At 57.3% G+C, this 17,500-nt stretch overlaps 1 protein-coding gene across 3 annotated transcripts in view; it reads left to right on the top strand.

Annotated features, from left to right (window-relative positions):
• Positions 1 to 17,500, top strand: part of grin1b (glutamate receptor, ionotropic, N-methyl D-aspartate 1b) — a 23,622-nt gene that overhangs the window by 3,170 nt on the left and 2,952 nt on the right. The window contains exons 3-21 of one of the 3 annotated variants that reach the window (XM_086169333.1): positions 1 to 57; positions 496 to 672; positions 4,438 to 4,500; positions 5,061 to 5,158; positions 5,234 to 5,355; positions 8,858 to 9,032; positions 9,352 to 9,502; positions 9,936 to 10,022; positions 10,375 to 10,510; positions 10,979 to 11,106; positions 11,188 to 11,352; positions 11,719 to 11,837; positions 11,988 to 12,100; positions 12,184 to 12,332; positions 12,413 to 12,570; positions 12,638 to 12,799; positions 13,740 to 13,849; positions 13,937 to 14,082; positions 16,670 to 17,500. The exon at positions 1 to 57 is cut by the window's left edge and continues 78 nt beyond it; the exon at positions 16,670 to 17,500 is cut by the window's right edge and continues 2,952 nt beyond it. In XM_086169333.1, the coding sequence (XP_086025459.1) occupies positions 1 to 57; positions 496 to 672; positions 4,438 to 4,500; positions 5,061 to 5,158; positions 5,234 to 5,355; positions 8,858 to 9,032; positions 9,352 to 9,502; positions 9,936 to 10,022; positions 10,375 to 10,510; positions 10,979 to 11,106; positions 11,188 to 11,352; positions 11,719 to 11,837; positions 11,988 to 12,100; positions 12,184 to 12,332; positions 12,413 to 12,570; positions 12,638 to 12,799; positions 13,740 to 13,849; positions 13,937 to 14,082; positions 16,670 to 16,735 (2,382 nt within the window). In that variant the 3' untranslated portion in view covers positions 16,736 to 17,500. Of the gene's footprint in view, positions 58 to 495; positions 673 to 1,067; positions 1,137 to 4,437; positions 4,501 to 5,060; positions 5,159 to 5,233; positions 5,356 to 8,857; positions 9,033 to 9,351; positions 9,503 to 9,935; positions 10,023 to 10,374; positions 10,511 to 10,978; positions 11,107 to 11,187; positions 11,353 to 11,718; positions 11,838 to 11,987; positions 12,101 to 12,183; positions 12,333 to 12,412; positions 12,571 to 12,637; positions 12,800 to 13,739; positions 13,850 to 13,936; positions 14,083 to 16,669 lie in introns of those variants that run through there. The other 2 variants (XM_086169334.1, XM_086169335.1) reach the window with 2 other exon arrangements.

Raw genomic sequence — 17,500 nt, 5'->3', positions numbered from 1 at the left:
TTCTACCGCATCCCCGTGGTGGGACTCACCACGCGCATGTCCATCTACTCCGACAAGGTGAGTCTGGTCCTGGTCTGGTCCTGGTCTGGTCCTGGTCTGGTCCCGGTCTGGTCCCGGTCTGGTCCTGGTCTGGTCCCGGTCTGGTCCCGGTCTGGTCCTGATCTGGTCCTGGTCTGGTCACGGTCTGGTCCTGGTCTGGTCCCGCTCTGGTCCCGCTCTGGTCCCGCTCTGGTCCCGGTCTGGTCCTGGTCTGGTCCCGCTCTGGTCCCGCTCTGGTCCCGCTCTGGTCCCGGTCTGTGGCAGTGAGCTGGACCCAGGGAGATGATGGACTCAGTCAAGAGAACTTGAGCTGTTGGCCTTCAGAGAACCTCCGATCAGAGCCGACACCGTTCCAGAGATGGCATCTCAAGGTCATGGTGAAGGTCAACAACAGAACTTTGACCTTCCACAGCCCGCCTGACAGACCCTGTGTGTGTGTGTGTGTGTGTGTGTCAGAGCATCCACCTGTCCTTCCTGAGGACCGTGCCCCCGTACTCACACCAGGCCCAGGTGTGGTTCGACCTGATGAGGGAGTTCCGCTGGAACCACATCATCCTCATCGTCAGCGACGACCATGAAGGACGAGCTGCTCAGAAGAGACTGGAGACCCTGCTGGAGGAGAGAGAGACCAAGGTGACACACACACACACACACACACACACACACACACACACACACACGCAGTGGATCAGGAGTGTGTGCTGTGACATCAGGTGTGAGTGGGGGGGGTCACAGCAGACCTGTTGCCTAGCAACCGCTACAGTCAGCTGTGACAGAAGGGGTCGGTCTGGTTGCCAAGAGTAACGACCTTCAGGAGTCATGACCTCTGACCTTGGCCCCAGCTGGTGTGTGTGTGTGTGTGTGTGTGTGAGTGTGTGTGTGTGTGTGAGTGTGTGTGTGTGTGTGTGAGTGTGTGTGTGTGTGTGTGTGTGTGTGTGTGTGTGTGTGTGTGTGCATGTGTGATTGTGTGTGTGTGTGAGGTAGGACCTCCGACCTGCTGGTCTCTCCTGAGGACCTTCAGGACAGGAGCTTCATCCAGTCATAAGATGTCTGCAGCTGATTGGCTGACAGCGGTGATGTCACAGCTCCTGCAGATGGTCAGCGAGCTCCACCAGCCGTCCATCTGTCTGCCCATCCCTCCACCATCTCCTCTCCATCCCTCCACCATCTCCTCTCCATCCCTCCACCATCTCCTCTCCATCCCTCCACCATCTCCTCTCCATCCCTCCATCAGCTTGAGCGCAGCTTGTTATGTCTTGGTTCCCCCGACCTTCTGCTCCACCAAGAACATGGTGGTTCTCCTCCTACGCTCCTCATGCTGGACCGGCGTGACGTTCACGTCGCCGCCGTCCTCACGTTCATGGTCCACCTGTCAGCCGGCGCTGGGTGGAGCTCGGAGCTTCTTTGTGTTTCTTTTCTTCTTCTCTGGTCCTCCTCCTCCTCCTCCTCCTCCTCCTCCTCCTCCTCCCCGCCGTGGCTTCAGTTCTTCTCCTCCTTCTGTCAGCTCCTCCATCACCTGGAGCGGCAGGAGCGTCCACGTCCTCCTGTCCGTCCCTCTGTCCACGGCCTGCACGTCCAGACCTTCACGTGTGCTCCGGGTCAAAGTACCGCAGACCTTCTCCACAGATAATGGATGGCTTTAGACTCCAGGGGGGACCTCGTGTAGGAGACGTCCAGATGTTGTCCTGACGTCGTCTGACTCGGCCACGTCCGCAGAAGAAGTGAGACATCAGGTGACGGGTCAGCTGACTGACAGAGGGGCGGGACTTCCTGTCCGAGGTGGACGGCGGCGCGGCTCCTCCAGCTGGAAGGTGTCGTGAAGGTGAATCCGGAGAAGAATCAGGGAGAAGTTGGGTGAGATGGAGATGAAGATAGAGATGAGGACAAAACTCAAGATGAAGATGAGGGAAGTGGGGTTGGATGAAGATGTGATGAAGATGAGGGAAGTGGGGTTGGATGAAGATGTGATGAAGATGAGGGAAGTGGGGTTGGATGGAGATGTGATGAAGATGAGGGAAGTGGGGTTGGATGAAGATGTGATGAAGATGAGGGAAGTGGGGTTGGATGGAGATGTGATGAAGATGAGGGAAGTGGGGTTAGATGAAGATGTGATGAAGATGAGGGAAGTGGGGTTAGATGAAGATGTGATGAAGATGAGGGAAGTGGGGTTAGATGAAGATGTGATGAAGATGAGGGAAGTGGGGTTGGATGGAGATGTGATGAAGATGAGGGAAGTGGGGTTAGATGAAGATGTGATGAAGATGAGGGAAGTGGGGTTAGATGAAGATGTGATGAAGATGAGGGAAGTGGGGTTAGATGAAGATGTGATGAAGATGAGGGAAGTGGGGTTGGATGGAGATGTGATGAAGATGAGGGAAGTGGGGTTGGATGAAGATGTGATGAAGATGAGGTAAGTGGGGTTAGATGAAGATGTGATGAAGATGAGGGAAGTGGGGTTGGATGAAGATGTGATGAAGATGAGGGAAGTGGGGTTGGATGAAGATGTGATGAAGATGAGGGAAGTGGGGTTGGATGAAGATGTGATGAAGATGAGGGAAGTGGGGTTAGATGAAGATGTGATGAAGATGAGGGAAGTGGGGTTGGATGGAGATGTGATGAAGATGAGGGAAGTGGGGTTAGATGAAGATGTGATGAAGATGAGGGAAGTGGGGTTGGATGGAGATGTGATGAAGATGAGGGAAGTGGGGTTAGATGAAGATGTGATGAAGATGAGGGAAGTGGGGTTGGATGGAGATGTGATGAAGATGAGGGAAGTGGGGTTGGATGGAGATGTGATGAAGATGAGGGAAGTGGGGTTAGATGAAGATGTGATGAAGATGAGGGAAGTGGGGTTGGATGGAGATGTGATGAAGATGAGGGAAGTGGGGTTAGATGAAGATGTGATGAAGATGAGGGAAGTGGGGTTAGATGAAGATGTGATGAAGATGAGGGAAGTGGGGTTGGATGGAGATGTGATGAAGATGAGGGAAGTGGGGTTGGATGAAGATGTGATGAAGATGAGGGAAGTGGGTTGCCGCTGAGATGAAACATTCATGCGAGCCTCAAACACAGGGAGGTCCAGACTCATTAAAGTCAGACGTGAATTGTTTAGAAAGTCCATGAAATATTCAGGCGGCGGAGAAGGTCTGAGGAGAAGCAGCAGAACACGGGAGGTTCTGGGGGGTCCCGTCCTCAGGGCCTCCAGAAGGTTCTTCCCGTCCAACAGATGAAAGATTGAAGAGGAGAACTGTGGAAAGTTGGATGGGGACCTCATGCATTTTGGAGGTTCTCCGCGGAGAAGCCATGAATATTCCAGCACCTCCGAGCGGCCGGGAAGAACCAGGGATTGATGTCGGAGCCGCGTGAAGAAGAAGAGGAGCGGCATCTTCATCGCGGAGGCAGAGAGGAAGAGGCCGGAGAAGCGCCACCTCGGAGGCGTTAGCTTAGCGTTGTGCTAAGCTAACGCCTGCCGCGGCCCCGTCAGGAGAAGAAGCCGGAGGGAAGAGCTGCTAACTGGCTCAGGGTTAGACGTGGACATGGAGCATCTTGGTGTTGGTGGAGGAACCTCGAAGGAACCTGGAAGAAATAAAGGGTGTCTGACAGCCGAAGGTGGAGGTGTGGGTTCCTCAGATGGAACGTCTCCATGAGACGCAGCAGCCGTTCTGGCTCTTCAGCGACGGCTTCTTCGTTCCTCTGCTGATCCACCATGACGTCATGGATGGAACCAGGTTCTGATGCAGCTTCTGTCAGCTCGGGGAGGACAGACGGACGGACGGACTGACGCGTGTTCTTGTCTGTGTGTGTGTGTGGCCATTTGTCTGTGTGTGTGTGTGTGTGTGTGTGTGTCTGCATGTGTGTATCTGTGTGTGTGTGTGTGTGTCCATTTGTCTGTGTGTGTGAGTTTGGGTGCGTGTCTGTGTGTGCCCTCAAAGTGTGTCTGTGGTACGTATCTGTGTGTGTGTGTGTGTGTGTGTGTGTGTGTGTGTGTGTGTGTGTGTTGTGATGCTGTGTATAACCTGTGTGTGTGTGTGTGTGTGTGTGTGTGTGTGTGTGTTGTGATGCTGTGTATAACCTGTGTGTGTGTGTGTGTGTGTGTGTGTGTTGTGATGCTGTGTATAACCTGTGTGTGTGTGTGAGTGTGTGTGTGAGTGTGTGTGTGTGTGTGTGTGTGTGTGTGTGTTGTGATGCTGTGTATAACCTGTGTGTGTGTGTGTGTGTGTTGTGATGCTGTGTATAACCTGTGTGTGTGTGTGTGTGTGTGTGTGTGTGTTGTGATGCTGTGTATAACCTGTGTGTGTGTGTGTGTGTGTGTGTGTGTGTGTGTGTGTGTGTGTGTGTGTGTTGTGATGCTGTGTATAACCTGTGTGTCTGCATGTTCTCTCTGCTGCGCGGCGTCAGACTAGAAACAGGAACTATGAAAACCTCGACCTCCAGAACTTTGACTTCAGGAGGACGCCCAAGGTACCTGCTGCATGGCCACCAGCTGCACGCCGCCAACCAACCCGGCCCGGCCCCGCCCCCGGCCCCGCCCCCGGCCCCGCCCCCGGCCCCGCCCTCGGCCCCGCCCCCGGGCCTCAGACGCCCCGTCCTGTCTTTAGTTCCCACAGTGGGCCCCCGGCCCCGGGTTGCATGCGTCTGCGCTGCGGCTCGGTTCTGTCCGCAGATCTGAGGGACGCCGCCACACCCGGACCCCCCCCCCCCCCCCCCCCCCCCCCCTCACCCGGTCCCTTTTCTTTACGTTGCGGTTGCATCAGCGCTCTCTAACGTGCACGTCCCGATGGGTTGGTTGGCCGGAGCCCGCCTGCATGAGCCTCCACCTCCTCCGGCTTACACTTTTCTTTCAGTTCAGCAGAACCTCCACACTTTTGTTCCTCCATGTTTTTCCACCCCGCCCCTTCTTCCCGTCGGGGCGAGGAAGCATGGTCCAGGCCGGGCGGAAGGGGGGGCGCGAGTCGGGAGGGGACGCGCGGCGACGCCCGGTCGCTAACCGCCACATGCCGGCGCCACTTCTCCCCCCGCAGGCGGAGAAGGTGCTGCTGTTCGGCCCGGGGACCAACCTCACCGCCCTGCTGCTGGAGGCCAAAGACCTGGAGGCCCGGGTCATCATCCTGTCCGCCAGGTGGGGCCGACACGCAAAACACACACACAACACCTGCTTTGGGACGCTAACCTGTGTGTGTGTGTGTGTGTGCAGCGAGGACGAGGCGGCCGCCGTGTACAAGGCGGCGCGGCAGCTGAACATGACGGGCTCGGGTTACGTCTGGCTGGTGGGGGAGCGGGAGCTGACGGGGAAGGCTCAGAGCGAAGCTCCAGACGGTAGGCCCCTCCCACTTCCTCTGTCATGGCGGCGCCGCGGGCGGGAGGCGTTCACTGACCTGCGGGGAGTCGTAGATCTGAGGCCTCGCGTGCGACGCTTCGGAGACGGAGGATAAAAATAGGCGCTCTTCATCTCCTCTCGGCTATCTTCAGCGCCGCCTGTCACCGCCGTCTCGTCGGAGGCTAAATTTAGCGGCCGCTCCGACGGGAGTCTTCCTCGCCGATGAAGATCAGACGTCCCGACGCTCCTCCGAGGTTTACGTCGATTCCTCCCGGAGGTCGGAGGCGCACTTGGCGCGGTCGCTACGGGGCTCGTAGGCTGTTGCTAGGGCGAGCCTGCGCTAGACGGGCAGCATCCACGGAGCGGGTCGGCGGGCGGCTTTGGGCCGCCGGGCCGCCGCGGCGTCAGAAGCCCACGGACGCCGGTTCTTGTTTTGGACGGCGCTCACGAGAGGTCGCCACGGTGTCGGCGGCCGCCACGATCTCCAGTCGGTCAGCACGCTATGGGATGGACGGTAGTTTTAGACGAGTCGGTACCGGCCCGGCAGCAGATGGGAAGTTTTCCACGCTGTCGCCGTGGGGTCGCCGTGGGGTCGCCGTGGGGCCGCCGTGGTGTCCACAGGTGGAGGACGGGGCCGGTAGGCGGCGGGTGGAGGCGAGGGGTCGGCCTGCGTCCAACGCCAGGGTGCTCACACTCTTCGCCCGGCGAGCTACTTTTCAGATGACCATGTGGAAAGGATCTGCCTCCACTATACATGTGATGCTATTATCTACTGATTGTACTTGACACCGTACATGTTTGGGGATCTTGCAGAACCGCATGGACCCTGAAGGCGCACTGTAACACAGTACTTTTTGGGGAAATACCTTCTTCTGGTGACTTGAACGGCGTCCGAGGCCCAGTTGAAGTTAGCGGGGAGACAAACCACCGCTGTCCTGACAGCTGGGATTGGAGTTCCCTCACCTTCTCCTTCAAGGCTCACTTCTCAGAGGGAAGTCGGTCTTGTAGTTTTTACGAAGTGTTTCGGAATGGCGACGTTAGACCGGCGGAAGAGGTGAGCAGTTTGAAGATGATGTAGGAAAATAAAAGGTCCACCTCCCATTCCATACGGAAGTGATGCGTTTTAGTCTTTTTACTCGGTTCGGCTCCACCACTCATTTTTACCCATAAGTTTACAAGACATAAATTGGAGGCTAACCCGCTAGCTTGCTAGAACGTGCCGTGACGTGCACATGCACAGCGACGCCTGTGGCAGAAAAGGTGAGATCGGACTGAGCGGCTGTCAGTCCAGTGACAAACTTCACAGTGAGGACGAGAGGCCGACGTCCACGTTTGAATGCCACGCGACCGACCGGTAGATGGAGATGGACGGATTGGGGACGGCCGGTCTGAGGGACGACCGGTGGGTTGAGCGGCGCAATCAAACGCTGGTTCCTGCGGGACGGGCTGGACGGGTCCTGGAGGCGGAGCGGTCGCCATGCAGGGAACATCAAGTGTTTCGGCGCCGAACCTGCGGCGTTTCAAAAATGTACTTCGACAGATACTTAGAGAGGGCATCGGTAAAAGGAGGCGCGTGGTAGACGGTACGGCCGGCGCCGCCTGTATGTGGAGAGAGAACGGGTGGTCGCTACGGTGACGGTTTGCGGTCGTTAGCGGCGATGACGGTATTCGCCACGTTGGTCGGCGTTCGCTACGGCGATGGCGGTACCCGCGGTGCCGGTCGGTGGTCGCCATGGTGACGGCCGTTCCCACAATCTCGGTTCCCGATCTCCACGGCGAAGGGGTGCCCGCGGTGTTGAGTTAGTGGTTGCCGTGGCGATGGCGGTGGCGGCGAGCGCGCCGGCGTGGATGGAAGCGGCAGCGTGACGAAGAGGCTCCTCCTCCTCCCCTCCGGTGGTTGTGACGCTGGTTGAACGTTTAAGTCTTTAAAGGTTCCAACCACCTCTGTGTTTGCTTTGAGTGTGTCTAACATCTCTGTGTTTCATTCTAGTGTGTGTCGCCCGCCGCCCGCCGCGCACACACACACACACACACACACACACACACACACACACCTACACACTGGCTCAGGTTGGGGGGGTGACAGATGGCAGAGGTTGCAATGGTAACAGTCACACATGTATGAACAGACTCGGGTAAGACGCCGCCGCCGACGCTGCTCGTCCCCTGCTTGACGATCCCCTTCCTGCCGTCGGATCGAGGCCCCGCCCCGAGACCAGGAGGGGGCGGGGCTTACGACCGGCCGCAGGGCACCCAGCAGCCAGACCGCCCGCCTTTGAGCGACACACATTTACCGTGGCTTCGCATCGACACGGTTAGTTAGCGTGGGAAGCTAACGGGCAGCGGTCTGGAGCCGCCGTGCGTGGCGTGGGCGTGTGGCTGCAGGGTTCCCCGCCGCTCCTCCTCGCACCTTCAGGGCCACCGCCAGCGTCCCGCCGCTGTGCTTCTCAGCAGAACGTCACTCTGAGAGCGCCGCCCGGCTGATTGGTCTCCGGCTCGGGCCTCGTTTCCCCTCCCAGCGGCTCCGACACCAGACTTTTGTTTGAAACGCCTGCGGCGTCCGTGCGCATCCGAACCGGCGCCGCCGTGTTCGACCGCCGTCAGGACGAGAAACGACGCCGGCCGTTCAAACCTGCGGCGCCGCTGCATGTCGGCGTTTTCACGAAAAACTTGACGCACTTGGAGGAAACAGTTTCTGCACTCAGTTACTGAACGACCGCCTGCTAGCACCGCTAGCATAGCTCGCACTGCCGGCATTGTTAGCATTATAAGCATTGTTTGCGTTCCTGGCATTTTTAGCGTTATTCCTCGGTCACGCGGTATTAGCTTGCTGTAGTCGGCCTTGACCGGGAACGCTAACTCTGCTAGGTAGTTGTAGTGTTTGAACAGAGATGCTAACGGCATTAGCATGCCTTTGTGTATCAGCTGGCGGAGAGCTAACAGTGTAAGGCAGGCAAAGACATTTAGCAGGACATGCTAGCAGTGTTAGCCGGCTGCTGTCAGTCTGCTGATGCTGGCCTGTTTTGTCTCAGTGTGATGAGTTTCTTGTGAAGACACACACACACACACACACACACACACACACACACACACACACACACACACACACACAGGCGTGATGGCGCTGACAGATTCTCAGAGTGACTGCTTCTCAGCATGAAGCCTGAAGCCCCTCGTGTGTGAAGCCCCGCTGTAATTACTGAGGAGACTCTAATTACACTGTAATTAATGTGTGTGACAATCAGGTCAGCCTGCTCTGTGTGTGTCTACTGTCTGTTTCAGCTGGTATGTCTGTGTGTGTGTGTGTGTGTGTGTGTGTGTGTGTGCGCCCTATTAGGCCAAAGTGTGCATTAAATGTGTATATCAGTTTTGAACATCTCTCTTGTCTGTGAGTGTGCATGTGCATGTGCACGTGTGTGTGTGTGTATATGCCTGCAGTGTGTAATATGCTGTGCGTGTGTGTGTGTGTGTGTGTGTTTGTGTGTGTGTGTGTGCGTGCAGGCCTGCTGGGTCTCCAGCTGATCAACGGGAAGAACGAGTCGGCCCACATCATGGACGCGGTGGCGGTGGTGGCCCAGTCCCTGCAGGAGCTCTTCGAGAAGGAGAACATCACCGAGCCTCCCAGAGGCTGCGTGGGGAACACCAACATCTGGAGAACCGGCCCGCTCTTCAAACGGTGAGCCGGGAGGACCGGGAGACCTCGGCCCGGGTCGGGACCTCCGTCTCCGGGGGGCCCGATCCGTCCGACCGACCGGGGTCTCGAACATGGAGGGCATGGAGGAGATGGTGGACGCCAAGCCTGCGGGCAGAGGTCCACTCACATCCTGTATCTCCTGGGTGTCTCTGAGAAGAACGCTCATTAGTCTGATCTGGCCTGTCAGGCCGATGACACCAGAGGAGCACGACCTACATCCCAGCCTCTTCATCCTCCACCCTCCTCCCTCCTTCCTGTTTGAGTTGAGCTGAAGCTTCCTGCTCTCTGATTGGCCGCTCAGGGTGCTGATGTCATCCAAGTACCCCGACGGCCTGACGGGACGGATCGAGTTCAACGACGACGGCGACCGGCGCTTCGCCACCTACAACATCATGAACTACCAGCACAAAGTGGGGCGCCTCTTCCAGGTGGGCGTCTTCAACGGCTCGCAGGTAAGATCATCCCGCGGTCACGCGTGTCTCCCGCGGTCACGCGTGTCTCCCGCGGTCACGCGTGTCTCCGCAGGCTGAACTCCGAAGACGCAACGGGTGAAAGCTTTTATTTTTAGTCCGACACTTCCTCCTTCTGCCGCCATCTTGGTATGACATCATCACCGCCGGCTTCCATTTGTGTCACGGCTCTGCTTCTCCGACACTCAGCTACATCATGAGGCTACAACATTTACGTGTGTGTGTGTGTGTGTGTGTGTGTGTGTGTGTGTAGCCTCATGCAGTATGAATGTACAAATGCAGTATTGATGATGTCGGCTTGTCACAGTGAAATCTGCCTTGAACAACATGACGTGTGTGTGTGTGTGTTTGTGTGTGTGTGTGTGTGTGTGTGTGTGTGTGTGTGTGTGTGTGTGTGTGTGCGTGTGTGTGTCAGGTGGTCATGAACCCTCAGAGGAAGATCATCTGGCCTGGGGGGGAGACAGAGAAACCCATTGGATACCAGATGTCGACTAAACTGAAGGTAGGGCGTTTTAAAGGCCCGTTAGGCAGGTTCTTGTCTGGTTCTTGTCTGGTTCTTGTCGGGTTCTTGTCTGGTTCTTGTCGGGTTCTTGTCTGGTTCTTGTCGGGTTCTTGTCTTGGAGCCGAGCCTGGCTCTGATCGGCTCCCCGGAACCCGTCCAGACAGGACATGTCCTCCGGCTAATATCCCTCGGTCCCGCAAAGCGACACCAAATAACCCCTGAGGATCTGGACCGGACCCCTAGAAGGAGTCCAGTCCAGATCCTGAGACAAGAGAGGTCACTGGTCACTGACCCGGAACCCAGATGTTCCTCCATCTTCCTCCACGCGCTCAGTTTGACACCGTGTCTCCAGATCGTCACCATCCACCAGGAGCCCTTCGTCTACGTCAAGCCCACCAAGCCCGACGGAACCTGCAAGGAAGAGTACGCCGTCAACGGGATCCTCATCCAGAAGGTCATCTGCACCGGGCCCAACGGGACCATCCCAGGTCAGAGTCCGCACGCGTGGCTTCCTCTTCCTCGCGGCCGTAACCGGGACGGGTTTGATGGCGCACGTTAAACCTCGGGTCCACCACGGCGTGGACCTTGAGGTCCACAAAACCTTCCGTCGGTTTCTACTCCGGTTCCTGGTCTCGTTCCTGGTCTTGTTCCTCCTCCAGAGAAGACCTTCGGTGACAGCATCGCACCCACTGTTCCCTCTAAGACATGCAAATCTATCCTGCGCACAAAATAAAAACCAAGTTGAACTGTAAATAAAATAAATGTGTTTCATCGATTTACAGTTCAGCTTTGTTGTGCGTGGAGATCGCTGGAGCAGTGCTCACACCTCCTGGCATCAGACCTCCAGCTCTTGGTGTGAGGTGGACCTGAGCTGAGGTTCCTCTGACCGTGTGTGTGTGTGTGGTGTGTTTGTGTGTGTGTGTGTGTGTGTGTGTGTGTGTGCGCGTGCATTGCAGGGCAACCCATTGTCCCTCAGTGTTGCTACGGTTTCTGCATCGACCTGCTCATCAAACTGGCCATGAGCATGAACTTCACCTATGAGGTCCATCTGGTGGCCGATGGGAAGTTTGGAACCCAGGAGAGGGTGAGTGTGGCGTGAAGGTCAGGCAGCTCCTCCTGCTTCTTGGTCCCAAGAGCCGCGATCATCCATATGTCGTCCCCGCAGGTGAACAACAGCAACAAGAAGGAGTGGAACGGCATGATGGGGGAGCTCCTGGGGGGGCTCGCCGACATGATCGTGGCGCCGCTGACCATCAACAACGAGCGCGCTCAGTACATCGAGTTCTCCAAGCCCTTCAAGTACCAAGGCCTCACCATCCTGGTCAAGAAGGTCAGCCACGACGCCGCGACGGTCCGCGTTCTGACGTCCGGTCCCACGCCCTTCCCTGAAGGTTCTGACGCCAGATGTTCCTGCAAACGTTCCTCCTCCCCCGTCACACCGGGCACAATCTCCCCATGTTGTCGTTCGGAAACGACCCGAGACCTTCTCGGTTGACCCTCTCACATCTTCTAGAGGCCCAGGTGCTCCTGGTCCACAGTGGAGTTTGGTTTCTCCAAAGGAGAGGGTTTAGTCTCTCCAAGATGAAAAGTTCTACAGCACTTGTGTTTGACCGGTACAAAGGTTAGGTGGATACAGCTGAAAATCTGTGTGTGTGTGTGTGTGTGTGTGTGTGTGTGTGTGCTGGCCCACGTGCAGGAGATCCCCCGCAGCACCCTGGACTCCTTCATGCAGCCGTTCCAGAGCACGCTGTGGCTGCTGGTCGGCCTGTCGGTCCACGTGGTGGCAGTGATGCTTTACCTATTAGACCGGTTCAGGTGAGCCGCCGTGACCTTTTGAATCCAGTATCACAGAGGACCTGAATGAAAGCTGGCCCCTGACGGGGCCCCGATGGGCTCCTGGTGGACCAGGACGGGCCTCTGAGGCTCCTGAGATGGTGGACCTGAGAGGTGTGAAATGTGTTGCAGCCCATTCGGAAGGTTCAAAGTGAACAGCGAGGAGGAGGAGGAGGACGCCCTGACCCTGTCCTCGGCCATGTGGTTCTCCTGGGGCGTCCTGCTCAACTCCGGGATCGGAGAAGGTGGGTGAAGCGCGGTAGAATCGAAACGCCGGCGAGGCGTCGCCCTGGTTCCTCCGCCTCCATCTCCGCCTGCGTCTCCGCAGGGGCCCCCAGGAGTTTCTCGGCCAGGATCCTGGGAATGGTCTGGGCGGGGTTCGCCATGATCATCGTGGCCTCGTACACCGCCAACCTGGCGGCCTTCCTGGTGCTGGACCGGCCTGAGGAGCGCATCACTGGCATCAACGACCCCAGGGTGACCTCCCGCCCGGCCCGTCCGCGCGAGGCGGCCCGGACCGCCGCCTCTGACCCGCCGTCCGTTCCTTCTGTCCGCAGCTGAGAAACCCGTCCGATAAGTTCATCTACGCCACGGTGAAGCAGAGCTCGGTGGACATCTACTTCCGGCGGCAGGTGGAGCTGAGCACCATGTACCGCCACATGGAGAAGCACAACTACGAGAGCGCCGCCGAGGCCATCCAGGCCGTCAGAGACAAGTAGGTGTCCCCGGCCGGCCGCCGCCCCGCCGCCGGCCCTCGCCAACGCCTCCCGCCTTCTCCGCAGCAAGCTCCACGCCTTCATCTGGGACAGCGCCGTGCTGGAGTTCGAGGCCTCGCAGAAGTGCGACCTGGTGACCACGGGGGAGCTGTTCTTCCGCTCGGGCTTCGGGATCGGCATGAGGAAGGACAGCCCGTGGAAGCAGAACGTGTCTCTGGCCATCCTCAGGTGACCCGGCCGAAGCCCCGCCCCCTCTAATCATAAGCCCCGCCCCCATTGCATGACATGGCCGTCATTCAGCAGACGCTGTTATCCAGAGTGCAAGTCAGTCAGCGAAGATCCCGAGTATCGGTGGTCGGAGGTGATCGCTCCACCAGAGGGCCATCTCAGAAGCATAGACTTCATTGTTGTCTATTTATTCATGTATTTATTTGTTTATTTATTCATTTATTTCCGGGCGGGGGGGGGGGGGGGTAAGTGCGATCAGTAAGGTAGCGCTTGGTGAAGACGTGTGTTTTCAACTCACGGCGAAAGATGGGCAGCGATCCCGCCGTTCGGACCTTTTTCTGGAGTTGGTTCCACCACCAAGAAGAGCCGACAGCGGTCGGATCTGCAGCCGGGGCTTCGAGTGACGGGGGGACGGTCGCCTGGAGGTCTGGAGGTGGCAGGGACGTGTAGGGACCTGTGGCTGGACCTGATCCTGGAGATAAGACGGGCCGTCCCGTTCGCCGCCCGGAAGACGAGCACCAGGGTCTTGGACTTGATGCTGGCGGCTACCAGGAGCCGGTGAAGGACATCAGAAGGGGAGTGTGTGGGAGAACTTGGGACGGTTGAACATCAGGAGGGCTGATGGTTTCTGGAGAAGCTCCAGAGGCCTGATGGTCACCGCCGGGTCACCGGCAAGGAAGGAGGCGCAGTAGTCTGGACCAGAGACGACCAGAGCCTGGATGAGTATCTGCGGCGTATCCTCCGAGAGGAATCTGTGGATCTTCCTGATGTTATGAAGCCCCGCCCCCGGCGCAGCTTATCATAAGCCCCGCCCCTAGCGTCCACTTCTAAAAATGCATTCCTCGCCAGCGCCGTGCTCCGCATGCTGAGCAGATGAAGAGGGTTCTGCCGGTCTTCCGTCTGGTTCCCTCACCTCCGTGTTTTCTGGTCCTCTCCGCAGCTCTCATGAGAACGGTTTCATGGAGGACCTGGACAAGACCTGGGTTCGATACCAGGAGTGCGACTCGAGGAGCAACGCTCCCGCGACGCTCACCTTTGAGAACATGGCAGGTGAGGCGTCGGGCCGTCCTCCGGGAGCTCCTCGCAGCGTCCGGGCCGGTCGAGGTCATCCGTGGTTAACGACCCGGCGTGTTCCAGGTGTGTTCATGCTGGTCGCGGGCGGCATCGTGGCCGGGATCTTCCTGATCTTCATCGAGATCGCTTACAAACGACACAAGGACGCTCGCAGGAAACAGATGCAGCTCGCCTTCGCCGCCGTCAACGTGTGGAGGAAGAACCTGCAGGTATCGGCCGCTCCGCTCCGCTCCGGGTCGTCGGGCCGCCCGCCGGCGCTCCTCGGCGGTCCCGCCGGGCCGCGCTCTGGTCCGGAGGCGGTTCTGGTTCTCCGCCCGGGTCCGACACGAGGAGAACACGTTCTTAGCGCATTCTCCGGGAACGCCCATCCCATCGACGCTCCCCCCCGCCCGTCCCGCCGCTCTGATTGGCTGTCCAGCGGTCACGGGGTGGAAGTTCACAAAGACTGTCGGTCGGTGGGCTGGAGGCTCTGCGCTCTGATTGGCTGAGAGCAGCGTCCGGGGCTGTGACACACCTGTCACTCTGTTTGACGGTTTCCTGATGTCGTGTCCAAGGTCAAACTGATGATGTCATACTGTAGTGCTGCCTCACACACACACACACACACACACACACACACACACACACAGCAAGCAGTGTCCATGATATTATGACCCTCTTCTTCATCTGTCAGCCATCTTTGTCCCCCATGTTCTCATGTGTCTGATCCTCATGTGTTCACCACTGGATCTGCAGAAACCTGGGACTCACACACACACACACACACACACACACACACACACACACACACACACACACACACAACCAAACTCACACACTCACACACCCCCACCCTGTCTGTGACACACACACCGTGGGTGGCTGTGTGTTAACGTGTGTGTGCACCTATGGTGTTCCTGTTGTAGGATAGGAAAAGTAGAGCAGAGCCCGAGTCCAAACTGAAAAGCTCTTTTAGGTCCTTCACTCCGACCTCCGACCTCAAACGGCGGAAGGCCTCCGGGGACGCCACGGTAAGAAGACCAAGACTCCTCCTCCTCTTCCTCTTCCTCTTCTTCCTCCTCCTCTTCCTCTTCCTCTTCTTCCTCCTCTTCCTCCTCCTCTACTTCCTCCTCCTCCTCTTCCTCCTGGTCTCCTGTCCTCTACCGCCTCCTGTCCATGTTAGACTTCTTGGTTGTGGTCTGGGTGTGACCTTCTAATGGCAGAGGTCCTCTTGCAAAGGAGAAGAGTGTCAGGCTGTGTGCTCCGTGTCCTCCTCTTCCTCCTCTTCCTCCTCGCTGTCTTCATCCTGTCCTCCATCTCGTCCGTCCTCCATCTGGTCCGTCCTCCCCTTCCCGCCTTGTCTTCCTCCTCCAGCTCTGTGGCGCCGGCGTGCCGAGGCTCCGCCCCTTCCTCCTTTCCCAGCCCCGCCCCTTTGACTGACAGCTCATGAACCCCCTGCGCTGCAGCTCGTCATACTCACACACACACACACACACACACACACACCTAACCAGAAAACCACCTCACACCTCTGCAGCAGGAGGATGTTCTCAGCTTCCCTGACGCTGGTCCAGGTCTGTGGAACCCACCAGGTCCACGCTCAGGTCCACGCTCAGGTCCACGCTCGGGTTCACACTCGGGTTCACACTCGGGTTCACACTCGGGTTCACACTCGGGTTCACACTCGGCTGTGACCAGCAGCAGCAGAACGAAAACACTTGACTTTCAGCTTCACATTGGAGGACACTGGGTCTCCTCTGGGATGCTGTGTGTGTGTGCATGTGTGTGTGTGTGTGCGTGTGTGTGTGTGTGTGTGTGTGTGTGTGTGTTGGGGGCTCTAACCATCTCTCTCTGTGACCATCCCTTTATCTTCTATATGAGTGTTTCCTCTCAGTGGGTTTGAATGTCCAGACGACGTGCTGTTCGACACACACTGCCTCTGCCCTCCTCTGCAAGCATGACTGACACACACACACACACACACACTCACTCACACACACACACACACACACACACACACACACACACACACACACAGAGGAACTGTTGACTGACACATGCACGGCTCCAGGGTGGTGTGGTTCTGCTCAGGTGGAGAACAGACTGAGTGAGTTCCAATATTACAAGAATAAAGATGCTCCTCATACTTAGATAAAGGAGCAGGCTTCAGGAGCAGCCTGGTGTGTGGAGGTGTGAGGAACATCAGCTGGGCTTGGAGCTCCAGAAGGCTCCCAGGCTGGGCTCAGGCTGTGACCCCAACCACACCTTCTGCTTCTCAGAAGCTCTGAACTTTCAGGTGCTTTTTCAGGAAGGCTGTCACATGATCACATGAGGGACAGAGAGAGAGAGGCACACACACACACACACACACACACACACACACACACACACCATGTCGGTGTCCATAGATGGCAGTAAAGTGAAGAGAATTCTTTGTCTTTCGGTAGAAAAAGCATCACATCGTCAGCGAACCATGATTGCGGACGTTCTCGTCCACAGGCAGCTTTATTCTTGTCATATGACAACTCAGAGCCGTGCACCCTCAGGGATTACTTCAGGGATTACTTCAGGGATTACTTCAGGGATTACTTCAATACTCGAGTACTGATCGGCCACCGTCCCGAGCAGCCTCACGCCAGAATCTTTGCTTTTCTTTCCTGTCTGTTGGATCGGAGGAACTGTGTGAAACCTGCCGGAGCCTGGAGCCACGGTGGAGGAATTCACTCTCTGGAGAGGAGTGTGTGTGCATGTGTGTGTGTGTGTGTGTGTGTGTATGTGACGATATGCTAACCTGTGTGTGTGTCCCTGTCTCTGCAGCCCTACCCGACTGACATCACCGGACAGCTCAACCTATCAGATCCCTCCGTCAGCACCGTCGTCTGAGGGCGAGCGAGAGAGATACTGCTAATGCTGAGCCACACACACACACACACACACACACACACACACACACACACACACACACACACACACACACACGCGTGCACACACACACACTTGCTGTGCTCGTAGCTGTCAGCCTCCCCAGTAAGAGGCTCTTTTCTTCTTTGGTAGCTGTGTGTGAACCTGTACAGTACTTCCTGTTTCCTGTCCGCACCGACTCGCCACCCGCCGTCACCACAGACGCCCCCCCTCGCGTTAGGGGGCGGAGCCTCCGGGACAGGAAGTGGCTTCCCTCCGGCGTTCCTTCCTGCAGATCCAGGTCGGCCCGCGGAGGCGACCGGCAGGTTCTCGGGCGCGGTGGGAAACCATCCAGCGAACCCGGCGGGCGCCGCTTGGGCCGCCGCGGCGAGGAGTTTATCTTGAGAGGAAGAAGCCGAGAGGCGGGAAGGTTCACATAAAGTCTGCTCGCCTGAAACCCAAACATACGGCCACTTTTTTCCACCAGATTACAGCACTTTCATGAATATTGGCTTTTATTTTCTGTGGCACCTTTTCATTTTTGGAGCATAAAAAGAACAAAACACGTTTTAAGTCGAATCAATTCTTTTTCCAAACCTTGTCCTGGAAGATGCATTGACTGGAATGAAGTCACTTCCTGTTCTAGAGGCTCCGCCCACTGCCCCCCCCCCTTGAACCACGTGGGGCGTGATGGGAAATGTAGTCACTGCCCCGCCTCCACTAATGATGTCATTAACCCTTGTGATG

The sequence above is a fragment of the Fistularia commersonii genome, chromosome 22 (genome assembly GCF_037954325.1).
Source record: "Fistularia commersonii isolate RoL2024-O1a breed Wild chromosome 22, RoL_Fcom_v1.0, whole genome shotgun sequence".
Lineage (NCBI taxonomy): Eukaryota > Metazoa > Chordata > Actinopteri > Syngnathiformes > Fistulariidae > Fistularia > Fistularia commersonii.
This window is presented reverse-complemented; position numbering and strand designations above follow the sequence as displayed.